Source organism: Oncorhynchus masou, chromosome 26 (assembly GCF_036934945.1).
Source record: "Oncorhynchus masou masou isolate Uvic2021 chromosome 26, UVic_Omas_1.1, whole genome shotgun sequence".
Taxonomy (NCBI): Eukaryota; Metazoa; Chordata; class Actinopteri; order Salmoniformes; family Salmonidae; genus Oncorhynchus; species Oncorhynchus masou.
The window spans coordinates 19,145,511-19,157,449 of NC_088237.1; the positions used below are offsets into that span (position 1 = coordinate 19,145,511).

At 42.8% G+C, this 11,939-nt stretch overlaps 1 protein-coding gene across 1 annotated transcript; it reads right to left on the reverse strand.

Annotated features, from left to right (window-relative positions):
• Positions 1 to 3,423: 3,423 nt before the first annotated feature.
• On the reverse strand, positions 3,424 to 7,072 carry LOC135514967 (kelch-like protein 42). The gene is made up of 3 exons (XM_064938731.1): positions 5,757 to 7,072; positions 5,411 to 5,604; positions 3,424 to 5,230 (listed from the first exon to the last, which is right to left on the reverse strand). The coding sequence occupies exons 1-3, from the start codon at positions 6,518 to 6,520 to the stop codon at positions 4,779 to 4,781; spliced, it is 1,410 nt and encodes a 469-aa protein (XP_064794803.1). The 5' UTR covers positions 6,521 to 7,072; the 3' UTR covers positions 3,424 to 4,778.
• Between the last annotated feature and the right edge of the window lie 4,867 nt (positions 7,073 to 11,939).

Consider the following 11,939-nt stretch of genomic DNA (forward strand, 5'->3'; position numbering starts at 1 on the left):
TCTCTGCTCTCTCTCTCCTCTCTCTCATCTCTCTCTGCTCTCTCTCTGCTCTCTCTCTCCTCTCTCTCTGCTCTCTCTGCTCTCTACTCCTCGTTCTCATCTCGCTTCTCTCTGCTCTCTCTCTCCTCTCTCTCTGCTCTCTCTCTCTCTCTCGCTTTCTCTCTCTCTCTCTCTCTCTCTCTGTGATTCTGTCTCTTCCTCTCATTGCTGCTCTCTGGAGGAGTATATACCCACCCCCTGTCCCTCCCCTGAAGCCCTCTTTCCATCACACACACTGACACACACACACACATCTCGCCTAGTTTCAAAACACGACACCCACATGTTCTCGGTTAATGCCCCGTAGTGGGGGGACACACTTTGAAGTAGAAAAGCACCTAGCTGCCTTCTTATTACCTCCCTCCCCTCCACACACAGAGCTGGAATACCTTTCTGCCCTGGCTGACATGCTGAACATGCTGAGTCATGCTGCTATAGAACATCAGAGATGATCACATCAGACACTTACTGCCTGAATAAATACATAAGGATCAGATTCTCTCCCCTTGGATTTCTTTGAGCTTTTCCCCTGAATGTCCTTCCGCCGTGCACCGAGCCACATCTAAAGCACATCAGAGATGTAACATGTTATAATGCCGTCAACCAATAGAGATTCTAACTCCTGTACAGTAGTAGTTCTATGTGATGGATAACACATTGAGGGATCCACTCTGTCAGCTATATGTGTATTTAGCTGAGTTCTAACCAGTTGTCATTTGGTTCCCCTGGGTTTTCAGTGGTTCTGGCACCTATGCTACGGTTGTGTCTGTGATTGGTGTCTGTGATTGGTGTCTGTGATTGGTGTCTGTGATTGGTGTCTGTGATTGGTGTGTGTGATTGGTGTGTGTGATTGGTGCGTGTGATTGATGTGTGTGATTGGTGTGTGTGATTGATGTGGTTTCCCCAGCATTGATCTCCACTCAATCAAGCTCCATGAATAAATGAACAGGCTCCAGCATGAGATTGACAAACCCCTTCAGTTCAGACCCCCCTCATTTATATAAGTATAACCTCATGTACATATAATTATCAAAAGGGGAAAAAATCAATCTCTCAATGAGCATCGGTGTAATAGAACCTATTAAAAGCGTAATATATATTTTGCAACTCATTGCTTTTGACCTTGGGCTAAGCAGGTTAAGTCATAAACAACATTTCTCTGGTGCTGCAAGAATGCATGTAGCCTAACGCAATACGTGTACATTTACTCATGCCTCATCCATGTTTCATGTACTCAACATTTACATGTCAAACAGAGTATAATGTCCTTAAAAATGTCTCTGTGCACAGAATATTGTTTTCACACATGCAATTAACCTGTTTACCGGTGTTTATTTATGAGACTGTTGGACTTCCCAAGGTGATTGATTGGAAATGGATTGTATTGAAAATCTATTTACTCAGACAGGGATATACTGCCCCCTTCTGGTGATATTTTTCTTTAACCCTGGTGGATTGTTACATGGGGTTTTTGTTGAAGATGTGCAGCTCTCACACTGCCATTTGCATAGCTGAAATAAAAAGGTTGTATTTTTGCCTTGGCACCAGTCTGTTTTTGCTCTCTTGCCAACTCCTTATGGAATTATCTACAATGCCAAAAAGCATAAACAAATCTGAGACCAAGCTAGTTTTCTTTATGTAGTTTAAGAGAAATGTAATCTAAATCGGTGTTTGGTGGGGATGCAAAATGCTTTTAGCATTGATTTGCAGCTGTGTAGAATAGTAAACATAGTTGCACAAATGTTGTAGATTCAAATCTCAAAGGAAGCAGAAAATTCCAGATGTTTTAATGGCCACTATTTTAGAATTCTACTTATGTGCAGGGCCATTCCAATAGAATTCAGAATGATTTCCAAATGATTGTTTCCATAGAGACATTACAAACCAAGAGTGTATAAAAAATATTGTTTTAATTCAAATAAGCAAAGTGTTGATTCACTGCAAGACATGGAGGTAGTTCAGCCCTATTCAGAGAAATATCTTATGAAGCTGACATTCTATGCAGAAGACGATCCTGCCTTCAATTTAGGTAAATATTGTTTTTTTATGTAAATTGTGAAATAGCCACCAATTTATTATTATTTGTCAGAGTTATTTCAAACTATTTCATAGTTCCATTCTTTGTTTCATGATTGGGCAGATTTCATGAAGGAAACATACTCCAACTCAACATACACAGTGACAGTGCGACTGACCAATACAGAGGAGAAGCCTCTGACACAGCAAAACCTGCAGTGTGTGGCCCTCAGCATCCCAGACCTCCACTACCGTCTCACAGGCCATCCTTATGCCCTGGGTCTCCTCCACCTTGCCTACCTCCAGACAGACCCTCTACCCCTGGACTATAGCCCTCCAGCTAGACCAACCCTGGATCCCAGAAAGCAGACATGGGACAGAGTCTCTCTGGAACATTCCACTATTCCCCTGACCAATGTGCCTCTTCCTGAGGGCCAGTTCCATGGCTCTCAAGGGGATAGCGAGAGCAGCAGTATCACTGACTGGTTCCTCTGTGACGGGTCCTTTGTGCCAGACTTCCCAGGGAAGGAGTGGACCTCTGTGAACTATGGAGGCCTAGAGTTTATAAGGGCTTTCTCCCCAATCAGACAGACTGATGATGCAGCTGATATACTGGGAAGGTGTAATATCACCGATTACACTGCTTATGAGCAGTTTGTTTTCTCTGTCGATGTGGACATCCTCAAGGCAAAAGATCCTTCAGGAACAGAGGAAGCTAGTACCGCCTCCAAAATGTTAGAAGAGAATAGTTTAGAAAGAGAGGAAGCTAGTCCCGCTTCCAAATGGGAAGAGGGGAATAGTTTTGTAAAAGATGTCACTCGTTTTGACGACAAATGGGACAAGGGGAATAGTTTAGAGAGAATGCCAGTTCCACCTACACATGGGAAGAGATGAATGATTTAGATAGAGAGGAAACTAGTTCCACCAACGAATGGGAAGAGCAGAATAGTTTAGGAAGAGAGGACCCTAGTCCCACCTACAAAAGAAAATACAGCAATAGTTCAGGAAGAGGCCACTAGTTTTGCCTACAAATGTGAAGAGAGGAATAATTTAGGAATAGAGGACGCTAGTTCTGCTTACAAAGGGAAAGAGGGGAATCATTTCAGGAGAAAGGCTGTTAGTTCCCCCTACATAAAAAAAGAGAGGACAAAGTACCTGGATGTACAGAAGCAAGGACCAAACCGAAGACAGGGACGAAAGATAACTAAATTATCCTTAAGGCCTTAATATGGCCAGACTATGAAAGTTTAGATGTGATTCAAAGTATTTTATGTAGCTTCACTTGCAGAGATGAAAAGGCAACTTCTAAAAAGGCATAATCACTGAATGCATGGTTTCAATGTTTTTACAATTAAACAGAACACCTACTCCCTGAATATTTTCTTTATTCTTCTAAGTCAAAGTCCAAGGCATCTGTCAGAACAAAACCAGAGGTGACAAAACAATATACAGTACCTTCATCAAACTCCAACACATCTTTAGAAGCCAAACAACGTAGTTGTATTATCAGCAGAAAGACTGTGTTCATACAAGCCATCTCCACAGAAAAGGTTTGTAAATCCCCTTTAATTAAAGGTAGACTCAGCGAAGTTACATGGCCGAAAACAGCGCCAGAGATATTGAGATGAGCGACAGTCACACACAGTATCTGTGCACGGGTTCACGTCACCCTGTTCACAGCGTGGTAGCCAGGGCACCAAATAGCTGAGAAGTCGAGCCTCACGCTCCTACGCTTCTTAGTTGTGGAAATTGAACCACTATGTTGTTTACTTTTCTGCTTCATATCGCTGAGTCTACATTTGAACCCAAACTACATTTTCATTGTCTTTCATCAATTTGTTCTTAACGTACCCTAATGCCTAATGAAAGCTCTTTCCTGATAATTCAACAGGGAAATGGGAGGAAAAAACACAGTTTTGGTTGGTCACTTACAATTCAACTCTTGTTCATCTGTACAAAATCCCCCCAGGTGAGGGAGAAGGCACGTTCCTTATCCATTTCATTGAACTGTACTGCTGCTGAGCTTAGCATTTGTTTTCTAAACAATGTTCATAAGTTAAATCAAGTCAATGAATTACACAATTTCATCCATTCATGATTCTACCATTTTTTTTCACACTGAAGAGTTAAAATATTTGTTTAGTTACAGTATTAATTGTGGTCCGGCATCAGCTTAGCATTTTATTTCAGTTCTTCAATCTCCCATGCAAAACCGGCAGTGTAAAACCAAAGCCACTTCTTGGCTACAAACTTTCTTCAATATCCAATATGACATGTATTACATCTATTAGCAATTTGCATTAGCGTTTAAGGTTTGTAGTGAACACTAAGATGAAGATTTTTTTTATGTGCAGTGTAAACAATAGGGAATGTTCTTTATGATTCAAGTCTACTTCTAATCAAAGAATCCGAAAATGGATCTCGATAGTAGCCCAATGCTGCTATGCTAACATAGACATTGACCCGCAACGCGTGACTGTTGCTTTGCCTGTGCTGGTAGCTACTTTAAGGTTTAAATAATGTAAAAATTTTGCCCCACCAACAGGGATGTGGCCACGCTGTGTCCTACTGCAGCCATCTACAGCTCTACCGATACCACTTCTCTTCATGGGAGCTATGTAGCCGCAGCACGCACAAACAAGCCTCTTGTGGCATATGATGTAGTCTCTGGACTGTACGACCACTGCCATCAACTAAACATCCTTACATTCCATCCGCAACGCTCACAGAACGTTGGGCAGATAGAGGGAGCAGAGTAGCATATTCTGGCCCAGCGCGGGGAAGCGTCTGAAGGCCTCCCAGGCATCTGAGAAGATGTTGTACTTGAGGAAGACGCGGTGCTCCAGGCTGGTGGGCAGGCTGACGTCGCGCGACATAATATAGACCCCGTCGTTGTGCAGTGTACACGTGAGGTTCAGGCCCGACTTGGAGGTGTTGTCCTTCAGGTGGAGCCACTCCCCTGTGGTCACATTGTAAGACTGCACTGTCAGCATGTCCTCCGTCTGGCTGGCCCGCCGCCCCGGACCCGGCTCCAGCTCGTGGGTGTACCCCCCCACCAGGTAGATGGTATCTTCCACCGAGAGCATCTGCTGCTTACGCACGTGGGCCGAGCAGGAGCGGAACACTGTCCAACTGTCAGAGGTGGGGCAGTAGCGTAGTACGCTAGTATTCCTGTCTAATAGATAAGAGAGAAAAAACAAACAGCATTTGTTAAAATATCAACCAGTTGATATTTTGTCAAATGAACAAGCACTATTTGTGTAGCCTATAGTTCTTTATGTCTACTGTGTATATACATTGGACATTTTAGAAAATGTTCTCACTTCTGCTGGGAATGAAAATCACCCCCACTAACCTCTGGCAGTATATCCTCCCATGACGTAGATCATGCCCTGGCACTCGCAGGCAGAGAACTCTGCCAGGGGGTCGGGTAGTGACGACACACAGGTCCACCAGTCCTGCTCAGGGCTGTAGCACTCCACAGTGCCCTGACACTGGCCTCCCACTGCATACAGCTTCCCTCGTACAGCCAACAGCTTGAAGTTGGACCTGACCGGAGGAGAGACGGATATACAACAACATTACAGGACGGAGACACACTGTAGCCTATGTAGTTTGCTGGCTCATCATCAAAACAGATTGAAGATCAAGACATCGACAGACTGCATAGAGATCTATTCATATAGCTGACCTGTACTGACCTCTTCTGGTTCAGGGGGGCTACCTGGTTCCATTCATTTCTACAGGGGTTGTAGCAGTGTGCCGCTGAGATCTCCTGGCTGGTCATTCTGTACCCACCGACAATGAACAGGTAGTTGTCCAACACGGCTGAGCCGTAGCCTCTCACATTGACCATGTCAGAGGGCAGGTTGTTAGCGAGCGGCTTCCAACGCTGCTCCACTTCCCCATACCTCAGCATGGACCAGGGCTCGTCCTGGTCTGGTAGGTCCAGAGCCAAACAGGTGAAGAGTCCGATAGCCACCAGAGTGGCTGTGCCTTTCATACGCATCTCTCTAACCTGGTTGCGCAGGGCAGCAGGTAAGTCGCTGAACTCTGGTCTCCGCAGCATCGGGTGGTAGTGACAGCTCATATATCTGAGACAAGCATTGTGTAGATCATGAGTTCCATATACTTCAGATAGGCTGTATAGTTCCACACAATTCTCTTGTCGAATTTCAGACGAAAGGAGTTTTAGGATAGAAGTGACTTGCAAAAAAGATGCAGTCTCAATCAGGTCTTCCAGGGTCTCGTTGACTACTTTCACTTTGGAGGTGTTGATAAACTCCAGGACCAGCTCGAGCCCTGGCACACTCAGCCCCTGCAGTTGCACTGAATCCTCTCTGGACTCGCGCATCCCAGAGCTGTACAGTGCACGGAAGTAGTCGCTTTTTTCTATCAACTTGCCTTTGTTGACGTTGTACGTTTTGTCATCCATGACAATTACGATTATTTGTTCGGATGACATGTTTAGTGGTTGGGTTAGCTAGCTAATGTTGTCAAGTGATCTGTTTTGTTGACTGTCCTCTTCCGGCCTCGATCTGTTAATGACTGCCTGTCAGTTTACATTTCTCAGGCGCAGGGGTGGTCTGCAACTCTAGTCGCACCGCAGTCACCAGGCCTATATATGGTAATATTCAGCCCATACGTCTGGATGATGCCTGGATCATTTCAACCCAGCTGTGAGTGTGCTAGCTAGCTAGCTAGCAAGAGTGACTTGGAAATCTAGCTAGCCTCTTTATCTTTCAAAAACAGCGGGTATTATCTCGACGTACATCCAAAGAAGATGTTTTGCTGGACCATGTGGTCATTTTTAAGATGTATATACTGGATAACACACTTTATTTGCATTGTCGAGATAATCTGCAGAAAGCTGCAGTTGGTTTTTGAGGAGAAATTGGCCAGCATATTTCCTGTTTTGATCCTGTGGGTTGCGTCACTTGCTTGCTCAACCGGAAACCACCGTTTTCTTCTTCGTGTAAAGACAATGCCATGCAGATTGGTACAAGATGTGTTGCTGCCACCAGCTGGCTTGGGGTATACTCTACCTGCACTCGACAGGTGCAAGCCACCCGTAGTGCATGTTCCTATATTTTGCTTCACCAACTTTTCTTTGGAACCAGGTACATTAAAACCAACCGTTTCCAACTATCAACAACATAAACCTGCAATGAAGTAAGACCATGTATAGGGTGGCAGGTAGCTAGTGGTTAGAGCGTTGGACTAGTAACCGGAAGGTTGCAAGATCGAATCCCCGAGCTGCCAAGGTAAAAGTCTGTTGTTCTGCCCCTGAACAAGGCAGTTAACTCACTGTATCTAGGCCATCATTGTAAATAAGAATTTGTTCTTAACTGACTTGCCTAGTTAAATAAAATATAACCTCTGTGGCACCTGACACACACCTCATCTAGCCTACAACCTCAGGCTGAGCCTACCCACCAGGGACATGTTGATGTAGGATACAGTATTTTACTGTTAACATAATGGCTATATGGACTGGAGGCAAGCATGGTGTATTAATGCCACCCAGTGATGAAATATGTAACTGTTTTGCACTTCACTGAGTAGGCCTTTTGGAGTAACAATGATATATATTTGAATCTCAATTTAACAGTAGAGTAGTAGGAAGCTGAATCTGATACTTTTGTATCAAAAAACACTCATCGAGGGAGGACAAGTCTAGATAATGGCTGATGGCCATCTGCATTCTTGAAGAGAGCTATGTATAGGGGCAGGCAACGTGTGTGTGTGTGTGTGTGTGTGTGTGTGTGTGTGTGTGTGTGTGTGTGTGTGTGTGTGTGTGTGTGTGTGTGTGTGTGTGTGTGTGTGTGTGTGTGTGTGTGTGTGTGTGTGTGTGTGTGTGTGTGTGTGTGTGTGTGTGTGTGTGTGTGTGTTGGTAGGAGGGGGGATGGGTGATGACACGACACTATTGCAGACCCCACTACTTAGACTGGGACTAACAGCAGATATTCACCACTGCAACGGGTCTACCCTATATGGGACCTATGAGCTGGACTGTCAGGTGGCCATACATTGTGGACACTGCCCCAGAACTGTGGTTTGCTGTACCTCTACAGACAACCATCTGGCACCTCCTTCTCATGTACCAAAGGAGATAAATTGTATTCCTATGCATACATGTTTCCAGGGTGAGGGTATATTACTGGTAACTTTAGTTTACCAGTAAACTACCAGAATTTTGGTAACTTTCAAGGATTTTATGTCATTTATCAAAAGACATCATGTGGCCCTTTTGGGTACTTCAGATTATCACAGGCATCTAATTATATCTAGACCTCTGTGTGGCCTTATCACATGTAAAATATATAAAATAATAAAATAAGACCATTTTTTACCATAAACTTAGTCAATACCATTGGTCTTTATATAAGGGTTTCAGCACAAAATATGCTTTTATATTTTTTTTTTTACACACTTTCATTTATTTTACTATGTCTGTGCTGTTAGTGTTTTGCCACCAAACTGGTGGCAATTGTGAAAAAAATCAATAGTTGAAAGAGTTGCAGAGTTAATAAAAAATGATGCCTAGTATTTCCCCAGTCATTTTGTATTCTACTTCATTGATGTCTCATCTTGCATCTGGCACAACTCCTCTTGAGAATCAGGACAGGCCTACAACTGGTTTAGTGTGGTTGTTAGCTGACTAGTCAGCAGCTCAGTATCTTCCTGGTGCTTCATTTAAAGTGGTGTGTGGTGCCAGGGTCTGCTGCTTGACCCAATGCTTGACCCATCTGTCTGCCTATTCAGCCTCCCCATTTTGACCAACATTCACCCCATTCCTTGTTATTGGACTACTGTAAAAAAAAATTATGTTCGCCTAATCATTTATGGAAATAAACGGTAATATATTTTAACAGTGGCCTCTATTGGTAATAGGTCTATACACAGATGGTGGACCTAATAACAAAACAAATTGTTCTTGCTGTCAATTAGACCGAGATAAAGTTGGTTTTATATTCACATGTTCAGACTTTCATTAGACATTCAAGAGACATTCAACAGACATTAGTCAAAATTCATTTAAAATTGTAAAAATCAATAACTAATTCATCGATTGTCACAGAAACATACAAAAATAGATGGTTTATTCTATAAATGCCTAGCATACTTGTACAATATTTGTTTTGAATAAAAATTCCAGTTTTGATTTGATGGAAACACATAAAATCTTTCAAATACAATTTAAAGCGGTATAAATCAATAACAAATTCACCGTTTGTCACAGAAACATCAAACTAGATATGATTTATTCTATAAATATCTAGCATACAACTTTTGTTTTGAGTAAAAATTCCAGTTTTGATTAGATAGAGGGTATGTAGTCTGTCTTGAGGGCGTGTGGTAAAAGTTCTAACGAGTCTGTTATACCCTATTAGAAGGGGCCTGGCGTAAAATTCTGCATCTTCAGTCATATTAAATTAGATTACAGGAAAAAACTATGGGATGAAGGGGTCAGGCCTGACTAACAAAGAAGACAGGTGGATGGATCAAGAGGACCAAGACAACCAAGAGGATCAACATGGACATCTTCACAGTGGAGATAAGGAAAACTAAGAGTGAACCATAACATACACTACCGTTCAAAAGTATGGGGTCACTTAATAATGTAATTGTTTTTGAAAGAAAAGCTATTTTTTTGTACATTTAAAATAACATCAAATTGATCAGAAATACAGTGTAGACTTTGTTAATGTTGTAAATTACTATTAGAGCTGGAAACTGCAGATTTTTTATGGAACGTCTACATAGGCATACAGAGGTCCATTATCAGCAACCATCACTCCTGTGTCCCAATGGCACGTTGGGTTAGCTAATCCAAGTTTATAATTTTAAAAGGCTAATTGATCATTAGAAAACCCTTTTGCAATTATGTTAGCACAGCTGAAAACTGTTGTCCTGATTAAAGAAGCAATAAAACTGGCCTTCTTTAGACTAGTTGAGTATCTGGAGCATCAGCATTTGTGAGTTCGATTACAGGCTCAAAATGGCCAGAAACAAAAAACTTTCTTCTGAAACTTGTCAGTCTATTCTTGTTCTGAGAAATAAAGGCTATTCCATGAGTGAAATTGCCAAGAAACTGAAGATCTCGCACACTGCTGTGTACTACTACCTTCACAGAACAGCGCAAACTGGCTCTAACCAAGAAAGGTCTTCTCTCTACTATCGCATGGAAAGCGGTGCCGGAGTGCCAAGTCTAGGACAAAAAGGCTTCTCAACAGTTTTTACCCCCAAGCCATAAGACTCCTGAACACTATTTGCATTGTGTGCCCACCCCCCAACCCCTCTTTTACGCTGCTGCTACTCTGTTTATCTTATATGCATAGTCACTTTCACTATACATTCATGTACATACTACCTAAATGGCCAGACCAACCAGTGCTCCCGCACATTGGCTAACCGGGCTATCTGCATTGTGTCCCACCACCCGCCAACCCCTCTTTTTACGCTTCTGCTACTCTCTGTTCATCACATATGCATAGTCACTTTAACAATACCTACATGTACATACTACCTCAATAAGCCTGACTAACCGGTGTCTGTATATAGCCTTGCTACTCTTTTTTCAAATGTCTTTTTGCTGTTGTTTTATTTCTTTACTTACACACACACACACACACACACACACACACACACACACACACACACACACACACACACACACACACACACACACACACACACATACCTTTTTTTCCCCCACCATTGGTTAGAGCTTGTAAGTAAGCTTTTCAATGTAAGGTCTACAGATGTTGTATTCGGCGCACGTGACAAATAAACTTTTTTGAAAAATCTTATAGATTTTATGTATTTCTATTAAGTCAAAAATAGCATTTTTCCTCAAAACCATGATGTATACCTCTGGCCCTTCTTTGGACACCTCCAGACGAGCTTCAATGCCATACAACTCTCTTTCCGTGGCCTCCAACTGCTCTTAAATGCAAGTAAAACTAAATGCATGCTCTTTAACCGATCGCAACCAGCACCTGCCCGCCCGTCCAGCATCACTACTCTGGATGGTTCTGACTTAGAATATGTGGACATTACAAATACATAGGTGTCTGGCTAGACTGTAAACTCTCCTTCCAGGCTCACATTAAGCATCTCCAATCCAAAATTAAATCTAGAATCAACTTTCTATTTTGCAACAAAGCATCCTTCACTCATGCTGCCAAACATACCCTCGTAAAACTGACTATCCTACCGATCCTTGACTTCGGCGATGTCATTTACAAAATAGCCTCCAACACTCTACTCAGCAAATTGGATACAGTCTATCACAGTGCCATCCGTTTGGTCACCAAAGCCCCATATACTACCCACCACTTCGACCTGTATGCTCTCGTTGGCTGGCCCTCGCTTCCTATTTGTCGCCAAACCCACTGGCTCCAGGTCATCTATAAGTCTTTGCTAGGTAAAGCCCCGCCTTATCTCAGCTCACTGGTCACCATAGCATCATCTACCCGTAGCATGCGCTCCAGCAGGTATATCTCACTGGTCACCTCCAAAGCCAATTCCCCCTTTGGCCACCTCTCCTTCCAGTTCTCTGCTGCCAATGACTGGAACGAATTGCAAAAATCACTGAAGCTGGAGACTCATATCTCCCTCACTAACTTTAAGCACCAGCTGTCAGAGCAGCTCACAGATCACTGCACCTGTACATAGTCCATCTGTAAATAGCCCATCCAACTACCTCATTCCCAAACTGTTATTATTATTTTTTTGCTCCTTTGCACCCCAGTATCTCTACTTGCACATTCATCTTCTGCACATCTATCACTCCAGTCTCTATCACTCAGGTGTTAAATTGCTAAATTGTAATTATTTTGCCACTATGGTCTATTTATTGCCTTACCTCCTTTATCTTA